This window comes from Columba livia, chromosome 1 (assembly GCF_036013475.1).
Source record: "Columba livia isolate bColLiv1 breed racing homer chromosome 1, bColLiv1.pat.W.v2, whole genome shotgun sequence".
NCBI classification, from domain to species: domain Eukaryota; kingdom Metazoa; phylum Chordata; class Aves; order Columbiformes; family Columbidae; genus Columba; species Columba livia.
Window position 1 is genome coordinate 140,158,324 of NC_088602.1, and position 15,413 is coordinate 140,173,736.

Consider the following 15,413-nt stretch of genomic DNA (forward strand, 5'->3'; position numbering starts at 1 on the left):
TCCTGCACTCATGTAGGATATTTTAAATCTCCTAGTGACCCCACTACTACTAGATTTTCATTAAAATTTAACTTAACATCTCCAAAACAGAATATAATTCTGTTTAAGATGCTTTGATTCATAGGTGGATATGCAGGAATTAAATGCCCAGAATCAGCCTCTTTGCTGCTTGTCTTTTAAAGATAACTACCGTCAAATATCAGATCTCATCTTTTTGAGTTGCCCTTTGTAAATACAGCCATTTTTTTTTTACAGAAGATTAGTGTTACTAGTTGTTTAGTAGTTGTACATTCTTTCCTCTTGCATACATTTGAAGTTTGCTATGCTGTACCTCTGGAAACAAAGGATTTGATCCAAAGGCCTCTGAAAGCGATGGGGGGTTTTCCATCGCCTTCAAATGGGGTTTGGATTAAGCCTATATACATAATATACGTAACAGTTTGCAATGATGATTTGACAGCTATAGTGGTTTTCAGGGCCTTCCACAAAACTTTTCAAAACTCTCATAAAAACTGTTCAGGTATGATACTCCAAAATACATGTGTAAGCATTGATTTTATTTATTTATTGATTTATTTTTTAAACGAGGGAGGGTGGGCTTGAAAGAGCTTCATCTCACTGATGCTCCAAATGAGACTTTTATGAATAAAAGAAGAGTGAATGTTGGTTCCATATTTGGTGTGTAGTTGATGCATCACCTTATGCATTCTTTATTTAAATTAGGCAGTCTTTTTGGAACGAGTCTGTAGGTTTAAGATGGCAATGTATTACCTATTTGTTTTTATATACGTAAGTTTAAATTAACCTCAACCGTTGTATCCTGTTGTCTGCCAAGGAAAACATTTAGCTCCTGTCCAGTCTCTCTGGAGTTTCAAAGTGATTTGATCCTTTCAAACTTATTAAAACACAAATAGAAAAGTAAATTGCTTTGGATACTGATTGAAGATTTTGCGAAGGGGAAGGAAAAGGACCTAAGGAAAAATTTATTATTATAATAACCAATATACCTTTATTAAATATTAGTTAAGTCATTTTCTGTAGCCTTTTACCGATTGTGTTTGAATTGCTCGCTGATATTTTGCAACAGTTTAAATCTGACGCACACTTAGCATGTTGCCCATGTGTTCAGATACCTGCGTACAGATATGTTTACTGTGGCATTCATTCAGCTCTTGAAATTCTTTTGACAATATAAGCGGGCATTTTCAGGAGAAGGCCGCTTCAGTTTTAATAATTAAAGACTTCACGTGCTTTTACAAATACAGACACAAATATTTTTAGAATGCCAAATTAAAAAAAAAATAGTGTTATTTGAAACTGGTCTTGTTCTCGTTATTTTTCTCAGTTTTATTTTTTTCTGGCTTTAGGTAATTTCAAAAATAGGACAGTACACTGGAAACAGTTGATCTCAGGAGCTAGAAAACAAGCAGCAGCACCATCAGGTCTATTTATTTTAATGCTGAGGCGGGGAGGTGGTGGCACTGAGTAGCTCAGAGAAATACGTGGTAGCACTTTTGTGTTTTACAACCATGGTAGGCCAAGATACTTCACACCGAAGTTAATTCATCAGAGAGACAGATCAGCTGGGGGTTTCTGTAAAGGTGCTACACTTCATACTGATTTTTCAGCACAAGTTATTTTATTATTTCTAATACGTTGCTCACAGTAACTGGTTTTACAGAGTCGCGATAGGATGGATGATAGAAAATACTTTATTCTGGCCGGAAGATAAAGATGTAGAAGAATTCATTTACACTTTCATTTGCAAGGTACAGTAGCTGTAAAGAAGCTACAAATATTCACAGTGTTTTAAGACGGATAGTTACTTGTTTCAGTTCAGGAAGTACTGAGTTGGCAAACACAAAGCTTTGACATGGACTTTTAAACACATTGGCAATCTTTTGAGAATTAGTCTTGCTTTTTATTGGACTTCAGTGTGCAGAAGGGTAGGAAAGCTATTTGATTATATCCAAGAGATTTTGATCACTGTATTTATTTTGCTACCCATATACAAAGAGCTCTGATATATTTACTTCTACATTTGTATATACAGCAAGTAGTATTTTCAAAAGATTTGACTCTCTGATAAATATTCTTTTTCCCTCTTTTTTTTTTATTTGTTTTTCTCTCTGGTTGCAGGTTTTTTGTTTGTTTTTGATTTGGTGGGTTTTTTTGCTTTTGTTTGTTTGTTTGTTTTTTAAAGAAAGGAGAGTTCTCATGATATTTTTGTTACCTTTGGCAGATGAGATGTATTGTTTTATTTGTCTGTTAGAAGCAAAATAGTATATCCAGTCCTGAGTCAGTGGAAAGTCTCCCACAAATATCAGAGAGTTTTGGATTATGCTCTCAAGCCAAAGTAACCCTAATTTAAAAACCTGATACAGGAAGCCTGAACTCAAATGACTCTTAAAATGCATTTAAAGAATGCTGCATTCTGCATGACCTTACGGACTTACTCAGTTAGCTTTTTTACCTTCTTACTTTGTCTAATTTAAACCGAGGAGTGTCAGTCTTGCTTTCTTGTTTGAAGGGACACAGCACTGGTATTCTTCCTACTCTGGCATGCACTTGTGAATTGCAGGGTGCATGGGAAAGAATTGATCATATTATCCCAAAATGGAGGGAAACTCTGTTACAGGCCCAAAGGGCACGCACATACAAATTTTGCCGCAGGGGTTCATCATGGGATTTGGTTTTGGTTTTAATGCAGTGTGAATATAAGGTTTTTTTTGTTGCTTAGTTATTACGTGAATAAACCACTTACATCCTTAAATCTGTTTTTATTAGTAACCGATTTTTTTTAAATAGTTTTTCCAACTCAGTCTGTTAGGGAGATAGATAGATAGATAGTTACCAGTTTTTTAATGGAAGGTTATACATTTCTCATTCTATAATTATTATAGAAGGAGGAATTAACATGATCACATGGAAATTTTGTTTCTTAAATGGAGATTTACATTGATGGATTGAAGGTTTAAGGTGCAGATTTACATTTAAATTACGTATTGCATGACATTTACATTTTAAATTATACTAAAACAATTATTTCTACTGTCTCCTCGGTGCCTCTTGAATGTCTCTATAAAATTATTTCATTTAAAGTATGAGCCACTCTGCACTATGTACGTTTCACGTGTGAGATCATTTGTATGGATGCATTCCTATTTGGTGTAACTAACAGGTTGCACATGTAATATTCACATGTACACATTAAGGTACTATTTAGTGGCAATTGCTTTCTTCTCTGTGACATAAAATGCTCTTGGGGGTTATGTTTAACAGGATAAGAAGTGGTATCCATGAGGTGCTTGTATTTTTTTGCCCCAAAATGCTTTCAGGAGTCAAAACTTACAGTGTTGCTTAAGGCGAGCAGGTAAGGAATGGCACTTGCCTGCAGATAGAGCCAGCAGGGAACAAGATGGTCTGGAGTTTCTAGAAAAAGAGGATTGGTTTGGGAGAGAAAACCAAACTGGAAGGTCCTTGTGCCTCCTGTAAAGAACAGGCCAGTGTGGAAGTCAGGAGTGACAGCAAAAAAGTAGTTGTAGCTTTATGGAGATACTTCCATGCTTATGGAAGGTACTGTATGTGCGTGTGTACACTTGCTGGTGAATTATTTCTTCAGTCTGTGACACTGCAGTCCGCATCTTGCAATCAGTTTTAGGAAGTTGAAGGAACTTTAAGTATGAGCATAATTCTCTTCCCAAAATAGATTTCTTTACACTGGCAGTTTATATGGCAGTTTTGCACCCATATAAGGTTCTGGGTTGGACACAGAAGCACTAAAATTCCATTATTGTCAGAATAATTGCTGCAAGCCTTTTAACTTTCGATGCCTGCCGAGCTGAATAGGTGGAAGAGTACACCACCCACCTGCTGGTGCCTTGAACTTGGCCTGGAAAAGGGGCTAGAGTGAGCCAGTATCAAATCCCTGAGTTTTGTAACTTTTCTTCTCGTCCGTGTGATACAATCTAACCTAAAATACAGATTAATTGAAGGTTCAGCCGGAAGAGCTAACAAGCTTTTCAATCCGTGAAAAACAAGGCCTACTCCTTAACTGTGCATTTTTGAAGTTGCAAGTAGTGGAAGAACAAACAGAGAAGTCTCACGATTCAATTAACATCAAGAGATCAAGCTGAAAAATTACTTTGCTGGTGCAATTGCAGACTTCTTTACAGCTCTAAGTATTTTTGAAAAAGGCTTATAGTGAAAAGGTTTATCCAGGTGATCAATGGCTGTGTTTCACATTGCTGTCTAGTGGGTATTACTTCTAATGGCAATTAAAAAAAAGTAAAGCTATTCTTCGCAGGGTGTATTTTACCTCTTTGCAGATGACTAGTTCAAGGCCTACCTGGAGTTTAAGTCCCACTCAAACCACTTCAGATAGCACACGGCTTTTTTTGTGTCCTTTATGTTCTGTGAACTGCTGCTGTAGAAGCCACTGTGAGAAATGCTGGGTGCAAAGAATAATTTTTATTGTGCCATTGAAATCAATGATGTTAACTCTTTCTGATCAAGATAATCCGCAGTCCCAAGAGTTTGTCTAGTTGCTCTTCTGACCTCTAATATAATATAATTTACTTTGTAAATTTTGTATCTTAGGCATGCTATTGTCCAGAAACTAGGCCTTGATGAAGTATCCGTATGTGGGAGTCGTGGTGCCCTCATCTGGAAAAATGAGTAAGAAGTTGGGAGATTCTTTTACACTCAGCCTTGGTTGTAACAGTAAGAGCCTCTTCAAGTTTCCTCCTCCTTCTCTGCCTCAGCACCTCCCCTTGTGCTTTGGAGATAACTCTGACGTTGCCCACAAGGTTTCTTCTGTGAGAAACAGTTCATGGTGAATAAATCAGGTACAGCAAACACGTGGAGAACACTGAGCTGAAAAGGGGGAAGCTGTGAACAGTTTGGAAATGCAGTGCCTGCAGAATTTGAGGGGTTAAATACGTCTTCACACAAGTCGGCATCTCATAGTCTAGATCTGTGTTGCAGCTGCTGTTCCAGTCCTCGACTTCCTTTGATTGGAGACTTTCACTCATAGCTTTAGGAGGCGACTCCTCTGCTCCCAAAATTCAGTAGTATTCTCTACTAAAGCGGAAGGTTATGTGCTCTCATGCTTGCTTGCCGTGAGGTTTCTTTCATCAGCACCATCTTGTAAATCAGTCACTCTGTTTTATTCATTCATAAGTAATAGGAGGGATTGCAACACACACAGCATCTGCATAGATATACCCCAAATCAAAGTCTGATCAGACTCAATAGAAATATGCTGTGAAATTGCCTGCTCTGTTGCCCTTCCAGTTTAGGATTCTACTGTACAAGTAATTAAAATCCAGTATGTTGATACCATCTTAAGATTGTACAGGAAAATCAATTAGATCATAGACTTAAAGAAAAAAAGTCAAAAATCCAAACCTTTACACAATACTAGACAATGACAGTGCAAACTGAAACTTACAAATCCTAACATTTTATGTACTCCCTGCAGAATAGAAAACTGGGAGGGAACTTTTTAAAATAAAGACACTGGCATATTTTAAATCTTTTATTTGCTGAGGTTTTTTTTTCCTGATAATTCCATTCTTTATATCCTATTGCTTGCCTGAATGTAGTTGAGTTTAGAATTTATTTCTTTTTACAGCAACGTATCCTCCCTTCTAAGAGTTCAGTTTCTAGAAGACAGGCAAGCGTGCCTGGTTTGTGCAGCATTGGCGTTGTGTAGCAAATTACAGTCAGCTCAAGCGAGCAGGCTTTCTCCGTCACCCTGTCTACAGTTTTCATTCCCAGCAAGGGCAGAGCTGCACTGGAGGGTGCCCCAGACGTGCACGTGATGCTCAGAGTTGGGAAGCAGATGAGGGTTTAACCAAGCAGAGAGAGCCACACTGGTTCCACCATGTGGACAGCTTCAAGCCAGCTAAAGCCGTGCTGCTTCAGTTCCTGCAGAAGGCCGGCTCCGTTTTAATGAATACTGCAAAAACTGTTTTGTTTTTTTCCCCCCACCCCACCTACATTTTAAATAAGTGTGCCTGCAACAATCAAATCCTGCAGATGCTTATGCATGGGACTTTTGCACCCACTGGTAGTTCCAGACTCTGTTGCTTCCATGTCCTCTCCCCCTCCTACCGCCGTTTCCCCCTCTCCTCTGCAAATGGTAACGGCTGTGTGAAAAACAGTGCTTAGAACCAAAAGGGAAAATACAGGAAACCTACAACCAGGGTGTTCTGAAATATTTCCTGGTAATCCTCTGCCCAATGTGAGAGCTTCATAGGCTGATTATTAATGGTGCTGAAAATCTTTGTGTGAGCACCACTGGGTCCCAGGTATGTTCTAGTGCTTGTGTTTAGGTGTCTCTAGCTGGGTCCTGAGTGACGCTGGTAACCTGTGGTCTTATATTCTCATTATCTGTGGTGTGTGGGCACTTTCAGGCCAAGCTGCATGTCGGCATCCTGAGCACCGAGGAGTGCAAGCTGGCCAGGGCAGGCGGTTTCCCTCTTAGTTTACAGTATCGTTTGAGATCAAATCGGAAACAGTAGCGTAATAAACCTGAGAATAAAAAGAGAAGCGACAAATGTTCTAGTTTTCACTGTTATGTCGGGCAGGGTTTGTAACTGTTTAATAGGAGTAAGTGCTCCAGTTTTTTCATACTGTTTGCATGAGATTTTAAAACTTGTGGGTTTTTTTTGTTTTTTTGTTTTTTTGTTTTTTTTTGGGGGGGGGGGGGGGTTCACCACTTTTTCTTTCTTTACTCTTTAGGGCAGTTCACATCCAGTCTTTCCAAAATTACTGGTAGGCAAGGCTATGGTTGCAGGAGTTTTGGCTTGTGAATCCCCTGTGTAGTCAGTACCTGCCTTTGCCCGGTGCTCAGATCAGAGAGGAAGATAAAACGAGAAGTTCCCCTTTCCTTCAGCTCAGTAAATAACAGACTAAAAATGATGAGCAAGTTTCAGCACACTGAAGCAAAGACCTGGGAACTCCTTGTGTCACAGACAAACTGACACGTATTGAATGCACTTTTTGAGAAAGAGAGGTGTTGATTGCTCCAGGAGTTCATTGCCAGAGATAATGAGACCTGCAAGTACATTAGAAATTTTCGCTAGGAGGAAAATCAATAGTAAAACAATGTTTCAAGCTGTAGTCTCAGTAAGTCATCTACTTCTGAAAATCTCATTCTTCTCAGAGGTGAAAAATTTTCTGATGGTGTTTTATTGAAGCACAGTGTTTGAATAGCAAGTCAGTGTTAAGAAGATTTTTGTTTTGTTTTAAGAAGCCCTTCAAAAACCTCTTTGAAGATCTTTTCTTTGTGAGTGATTTTTTAAAAACGAGAGTTTTTACAAGACACGTTTAAAATTGCCTCACAATCGGTAAATGTTCCTGTTTAGCTTGGAATGTGCACATTACAGACTGTGTTTAACTGGAAGCCAACTTTTCGTTTTGAGTACGTATTTTATGAATAAATTACTGTTATTGCTTACTCTTACTGTGGATGTACTGCTGCAAATAATGTGATGACTTGTACCTCTGTAGGAGTTTTGCAGAGAGTAACACCATGAGGCATTAAACCTCTCCCTAAAAATATCTGGGCACTGAACAACAGTAACGACATAACAAAATTTTTCTGAGAAACAGAGACAGGAAAAAGAAAAACAAGACAGCTGGCTGAAACATGCCTTTCTGTCGATTTAGGAGTTCATATTTTATTTTGTCTAGCAATCAAGATGCATTTTTTTCTCTTTAGAAAATAAAAATGCATCGTTTTGCCTTCCAGTTTGAAAAAACAGAAGCCCTAAGTTTACATATTCCGCACGATTTCATTTTTCACTAGTATTTTAATTTTGCATTTGTATGCCGTATTTTAAATTTTGCTGTTGAAACCAATTCCTCTTGTAAATTATCCTTGAAAAAGGAGAAAAAGATATATTTAAGTTCAGATACATAAAGTGAATGACTTGACTCCGTGGCTTTGTCTGGTCAAAGAAAAAGCACGATACCTTCTGTAACTGCAGCATCAGACCCTGAGTAGTTGTCTCTGTAGTAGCATTGCGTTAGTGCAAGTATTGCCGGTGCTTGTACTTTTTAGCAGGCTTCTGTTGTGTCAAAAGGTGAGAGAGGCTGCTATAAATAACTGTGATTGATCGTATGGTAGCTAGGGATTTTTTTGGAGTTGCTACAGAAGTCAGCATGCTTTGGGTTTTGCTTTTTTTTTCCCTTCCATCTTAAATAGCATGCAATGCTATACCATTTAGTGTATACCTTTATTTAATTTGTCTCATCTGTGACACAGTCTCTTCTAAAGAGCTCAAGCTTTAGATTAAAATGTAGTTCTCAGGCAGAAAGAAACTGCAGTAAAAGTAGTTGTACTACTAGTTCGTCCTATGATTAATAGCAAGACTTGCTTAGAAGTTAGTCTTTGATTTCCTCTGTTTAATTGTAGCCCTAAGTGAAATGGGTTTTTGATTTATAGAAAATGCAAAATTGGGTACAGAAAGTTTTAAATTACAGTAACAGTAAAAAAATTCCCACAATAATCGTCCCATATTGTTTCAATTCAAAAGAGCTAAGGCTTGATTTGTGTGGGAAAGAACCCATAGCAGCCAAGTTCCACATTTGAAACTGGGGAGAGGGGAGGATCAATTACCCTCTTTTGAGGGTATAAAAAGATGCCTGAACTTCACTATGTAATACTTCTGTCACATATTCTCTCTCTGGAAGGGTGCATGCTAATTAATTAGTTTAGAATAGCTATATCCTTACATGGATACCATGTAAAAGTAAGTAGAAAAATTGTGTCAGGACATAAAAGCACATTGGTAAAAAAAGCAGAAGCTTTAGGAAAAGTGATGAAAATGAATCTATTTTTTTAATGTAATAATAGCATTATACAGAATGGTTCAGTATACTGTTAAAGCTTTAATAACTGTAGTTTAATAACAGTAACTTTAATAACAGTAGTTTATTCTTAAACTACTTTTTGGAAGTTCTGCATGGCCGATCTTGCTTTTGCTTCATCGTGTTTATGTTGACTTTTTCTTTCATTAGACCACAATCGCTGTGCATTTTTACAGCATTAATCCTAGATGTTGAAATTTGTGATAGTTAGAGTAGATTTGGTATCATTGAAGCTATTCTGGGAAACAACTTTGCCTTAACAGAGTGAGACCAGATTCCGTGCTGTTTACAGGGGTAAATGCAGAAAAACACTGTTCTGACTCATGGAGGTTTACATGAACGTTCCTGAGAATGACTTTTGTCCTTTCATATTTGCTGTTTTGTGTACCAAAACACAGTTAAGAGTAATTTTGAAAAGAAAAATGCTGCTGTTATTCTCTTGGCCAATTTGCTGATTTTAAAAATCCTGCTTCACAGTCTCTCTTCACATGCAGTATTTATTTCGAACACACAGAGTTTACAGTTTGAATATGAAATGCTGCTTTTATTCCATTTGATTTGGCATGAGCGAAATTCAAAATCTAAACACAAAGTGCAATATTGATGCATTTCTAAGCATTTTCAAATTGTACTGCGTTTCTCGGATAATTTATTGTAGTAGCATTTTAAAGTCAGGTAAGCTCTGGTTTTGTACTTTTCTACTCTGACAGTTTAATCAAGATACAAATTTAGAAACAAATCAGCGCTGTCTTTTATATAGTGCCTCTAAATCCATGGTAATTGGTCCCAGACCTTGGTAAAAGAAGAGGATCGCCGTTTCATGCTACCAGTACCAGTGGGTGTTGCTCCACAGCTGCATCTTATAAGGACAGAAGATGCAAGAAAAATTAAAGGATCCCCACATGCATTTTTCTGTAATATACCTTTTCCAGAGTACAAGGTTGATGGAAAATTCCCTTGAATTCAGTGTGTTAGCCTGCTGTAAATAGTGCCATATGTTCTGCATGCTTTAACTCTTACCTTTTGATAGCACTGGACAATTTTTGTCAGCTTTCTTTACTTTGTAGTTTTGAAACATTAAAAGAAAAAAAAAAAGCCTAAAAAGCCTGTATGTAATAAAATCAGAACAGGGAGGGTAGAAGAAAAGTGCTGCTGGTGCATTTGGCTTATATTGATGTAAAATGGCTATCTTTGGACTCTCTACAAAGGCCCGTTTTGGGTAGTTTTGCCATGTCAGATCATACCTTGCTATATGAGCTGCAGTGCAGGTTACGTTCCTGCTCTCTCTGCTTTTTGAGGATTCGTGCTCAGCTCGAGCATATACGAGCTATAGACTGAGGCTGTATGCTCTGGCAGCACAGATGGAGTATTCTGTCATTAGGACTGTTTGTTGCCTGTTGGAACACACAGCATATTTCTACCGTGGCATCAACAGTTTCTTAGAACTGAGGTCAAAATAAACAGGTTGCAGTTGGATACAGGAACAGTCTGGGAAACAACTTAAAATTCCCTGCTTTTAGGCATAAGCATATTCCTAGATACATGGATAAAAAGGCATTTTTACAGCAAGGGCTCATCTTAATTTATGCTAGCGTATACAGATTAGCACAGATTTACAGAACTGTAGTTGGTAAGTTTTCTATGGATATTGGGATATGCAAAATTGACCCTATTTTAAATATATAAGCAAAGTTAAGCACAATGATCTCGCCCTATTCTCACCAGTATTTATAGTACTTTAGCAAAGCGAGAGTCATGTCACCATGCACATTTAAAAAAAATGCATATTTTAATTAGGCTTCAGCCTTCTCTGCAAGCGTGGATGTCACTAATTGCACTGGTGCACACAGTCCCTTTGAAGTCGATAGGATTCTTTGCAGGAGTAAAGCTCAAGCGCTGACAGACAAGCTCTGGCAAACCTCCTTGAAGTGGTTTAAGTTGCTGCTGCCCCAAACTCCCTGCTCCACCCTTTTACTAGGGATTAGTGCTTCCTCAGCAGAATCCGCAGAAGGGAACGTGTGCCCGCACCTCAGCTGCTTCATTGCAAAACCCACAGGTTCAGCTCAAGCCCTTCGAAACGCATCGCTTTGTGCTGAGCTGCTGGAGTGTTGCCGTGGGGCCGCGTGTGCTGATTCAGCGTGGGGAGCGCTAATCTCCAGCGGCCAGGTGGAACAGACCGCTGGGAAAAGTGACTTAGCTGTGTGACAGCGAGATTCGCCAGAGCTCAAATGTCAATGCCCTTTCCATCCTGGGTAAGTATTTCCAGGATCAGCCCGTATACAGGCTCAAATTCCAGGTGAAATCCTGGCCGCAGAGAGTTGAGCAGAGTTTTAGGCAGGTATGTCAGTGAAACCAGGGTTTAATTTGCAGAGCTTTAAAAGCCAGCAAATTTTACATGACAGCACAAACACTTGTCATGATTTTGACTTGAACAGAGATGTGAATAGATTTGCTTCCTGACAGAACCTGCAACAGTCACTTCGAAAGGTTTACTCATATTTACCTAGTCACAGTTCATTTATAGCTAATGTAACTATCTCCTGTTTATTGAACTGCAAACACATAAATGCATAACAAGCTGGTAGAAGTTAGAAAATGTTCTCATGTTGGGATTTTTTTTTTCCGTGGGAGGGTTAAATGTAACTCAAGTTTCAGTGGTTAAAGTTAAAAAAAAAAAAAAAAGGTTATTTTTTCATTTTCAGAAATGAAACATTATCGAGCCATGTGGCATGCATAATGGTAGATAGATAATACGGATATGCGTAGTGTCAGTAGTGAAAAGAGGTGTCAAGAGAATAGCAAAAATTTTTAAGACTAATATGGAAAGATGTGTTTAATTCTTTAAAAGACAGAGTAGAAAAGAAAGCCTCCACACATTTTTTTTTGCTACCGGTTTACCGTCATTACCATTCCCTTGTCATGAGGAATTCAGTGGCCCACATTACAAGACTAATAGCATTATCATCCCTTCTCACTTTCTGTGTGCTCCTTCCACCACAGTGACAGGGCTCTTCTAGAAAACCTTTTTTATGGGCCGATCTTTTCTCCTCACCACGTTTCCTTTGTTGTTGATCTTCTCCATAGAACACCTACACACGCTACATATAAACCAACATTTTTTTTCCCGATGACAAGTCTTGTACATCCTTCTTCATCTTGATGCGCAGTCTCCTTCCAACTCATAAGCAGCCCCTGAGCCTTTTTTCGCTGACTGTGGATGCAGCTGGGAACGCTGCCCTCCCCCCCCTACTTCTTTTAAGTTGGCTCTCAGAGCCCACTGCAGATGGTTGTACCTCATACATAATAAAGATTTTTTTTATTTTTCCCCCCTTCTGAGGCAGGTTTCTATGAATGTAAGAGACAGACACTGGCAAGCTTAGACCTGTGTTTTTATATTTCTCTTTTTCTAAGCAAGCCTTGGGGGACTTGCTTGCCATAGTTTGGAACTCCTGAATAGCTTATGGAGCTCAGTAGTATCTTGGTGCCCCAAGTAGGAACCTGATTTGTCCGCTTGATCTTTTCTTAGGGAAAATTATATATGTTAGCAGAAGGAAGTTAGGGCACGGCTCAACAAAAACAAACAAAAAACAAAACAGAAAAAGCAGTCCAGGAACTGATGAAAATCGGTTGCTTTAGGAAGGTGGTCTTCTAATAAAAGCATAGCAGGTTTGTGCTGTGTTTAGAAGTACTGCGGGGTGGCCTGTTGTAACTGTGTATTTCTTACTACTCCTACTAAATTTTCTTCCAGTGAGTTCACTCTACGCTATTTTTAGTCTTGGATAATGAACTCTGTGCACCAAAATGCACCCAGGACCTCATTTAAGAGCCAAATGAGCATTTTCAGATGTCAGATAGTTGAAGTTCTAGGTAGCTCAACACTGTGGCTGGCTTCCCAGTTACTTTGCATGTTGTCATATTTATGTGTTTATGCTCGGTGTTATGGTAGTCATAAAAACAGGTACATATGTGGGGATCTGTTTCATGGGTCTTGCTGTGCATGTGCTTTGATTTTCTGCTATGTGTGGAAGCTGCCTGCCTGCTCAGGGCTGTTCTTGATCTCAGTGGTATGCTTTGGGAGCTGAAAATGTAGAACATATGCAGGAAAAAAAATAATGGAAATACATTTATAGCAGCAGTTTTAGCAGCTGATTTGACCCCCATGAGAAAAGTTGTGTCAAGGTCAGGTATGGGGTTGTATTTTTTGAAAAGATAAGGGAAAAGTGTCTTGAACTAAGTTGGATTTTCTTCATGATGAGGAAAAAGTTTTACAGGTATTTTGTTCCTTCTCTGTTTTTCATGTTGATACTGTGAAAGGGTTACTCATTATGTAGTAACAACTGCAGTCCAGAATCAACTCATGGATTTCTGAATATATGCTAAAATACTTTGGGATTCAACTGTCTGAAAGAATCATTGACTCTTAAAGAAAAGAAAAACACTGGTGTCAGATAAGACACTCTTTTCGGGCCTGAAGGGTGTACGAGTAAGGGCTATTAGGAGTGAGGACAGCAAATAAAATCTTGAGAGAAGAGACTAGCTCCAGAAAACATGGCAGTGAGGCAGCAATGGTCAGCAACACACAGTTATTGTAGGATCATCCTTCAGGTTAGAAGGGACCTCAGGAGGTGTCTAGTCCAAGCTCCTACTCAAAGCGGGGTCAGCTGTGAGATTAGGCCACATTGCTCAGAGCTTCATCCAGTTGGGTCATGAAAGCCTCCAAGCATGGATACTGGGCAGCCTCTTCCATTGCTTGGCTGACCTCAAGGCAGGAGAGTCTTTCCTTATTTCCATCCTCAGCCTCTCGTATTTCAACTTACGTCTGTTGTCTCTTGTTCTCCCACCACACCCCACGTAGAACAACCTGGCTCTGACTTCTCAATAACCTTCCCTCATGAATGGAAAGGCCACCACCACCAAAACCTTCTCTTCTCCAGGCTGAACAAACTCAGTTCCCTTGGCCTCTTCTCACAGGGCTAATGCTCCAGCCCCCCGACCCGACCATCTTGGGGGTTCTCCTTCTTAATCTACATTACAGTAACGTCAGCAAGCTGATGAATGGTGCGGGAGGGCTATCTGAATGTGGCTGGGGCTATCACATGCAGGTCCATGTGATAATTGTAGCCAGGACAGGCTTGGTGGCCCCACGTGAGCCATCCTTCTCGTTCCTGGGTTAATGTTGTGGCATTACTAATCTCAGGTATTAATTTAGAAAAAATATCAGCCTGGATTTGAAAATCAGGGCATAGTTTAAATGCCATAAGATGTTAAAATGGTGTAGAGATTCTTTTACATGGCTGGGTGTTTTTTGAGCTGCCGAGATACACGTTTTAAGCATAAAGCATGAGGGTTAGAGATATACTTGGTCTTAAAAATTGGTAAGTGTCTTGTAATTGCATAACTGCAGGAGCCAAGGCTTTAAGAACTATACTGAATATCATGAAATTTGTGATTTGATTTTAAAATTAAGCAACATTGATAAGATCAAGAGTCTGTTGCTTTTGTGAAGCAAATGTTCATCTAAGAAGGGTTTTTTCAAATAATGAACCATATCTGTAAAGTTCTAAAATGATAACTGCTATTATGTGCTCATCTGCTTGGCGCAGTAATTAAAGTATACACTAATGCTCTAAGACACGCATTTAGAAGTATGGATTGAAATTAATCCCCCTGACGCTACATAAATTGCTTGCCGAGTACAACAGCAAGTATGTTTCTACAGACAGTTGTATGTTTGTGTATTATACGTGGGTAGAGTTGAATTCAATATTTCATATATTTAATATAATTTAAATATTAAAATAAATTTAATTTTATTAAACGTATGTTGGCGGTTATTTACATATTTAACCCATCCAGGACAAGCGTTTTTAAAGGTAAATCTTGCACTGCAATAACCACGAAAGGTTAAATTGCCAGGATACTCAGATACCGCTCAAGGAGCCTTTGAGTTGTCCAAAAGCATCTGTGTGAGCAGGGCAGCAGGAATTCCTGTCTCTGCAAGATTTGAATCATCCGCGATGGCTCGTTTCCACATACCCAGCACAGATGGGGATGAGCCTCACAGCACACCAGGCCTGGCCCCTCTCTCGCAAACTGCAGAAGGCATTTTTATCAAGAGACTGAGCTTTGTGGAGGAGGCCCTTCTCTAGTTAGAAAAAAGAGAAAGTGTGATATTTCTTCAGCCATTGATTATTTTTATCCGAGGTTTAAGCTTGCAGTGTTGATTCCATCTCTGGCTTCCTGAACGCTATGCGGTATCCTTAGGAAGTCTCCAGTGTGAATTTGCAGGCTGTACAGTTACAAAGTGAGGTAACATGGCTACTAGAAAACCTTTATAATAAATGATCCACAAGATGTTTGAGAAGCTGTTAATGTTACTCCTATACTGGACAATTCATCAGATCAGGTTTGCTCTGTTATTTTACAGACTACGTGACTTGTAAGTCAAAAAGCAGGTGTCTGTCCTTTTCGCGCCGCTGAAATGCGTGCGGCCTACAGTTCAAAACAATACTGCTGTCCTGCTTTACAATGCA

The 15,413-nt window shown here is 39.0% G+C and overlaps 1 protein-coding gene across 16 annotated transcripts in view; it reads left to right on the forward strand.

Moving 5' to 3' along the window:
• Nucleotides 1-15,413, forward strand: part of LOC110364013 (uncharacterized) — a 272,131-nt gene that overhangs the window by 173,737 nt on the left and 82,981 nt on the right. For 2 of the 16 annotated variants that reach the window (XM_065033600.1, XM_065033532.1), the window contains one exon: nucleotides 4,600-4,677. The exons of 12 other annotated variants lie outside the window; for them this stretch is intronic. In XM_065033600.1, the coding sequence (XP_064889672.1) occupies nucleotides 4,600-4,629 (30 nt within the window). In that variant the 3' untranslated portion in view covers nucleotides 4,630-4,677. Of the gene's footprint in view, nucleotides 1-4,599; nucleotides 11,133-15,413 lie in introns of all 16 variants that reach the window. 2 more of the 16 variants (XM_065033590.1, XM_065033595.1) reach the window with 2 other exon arrangements.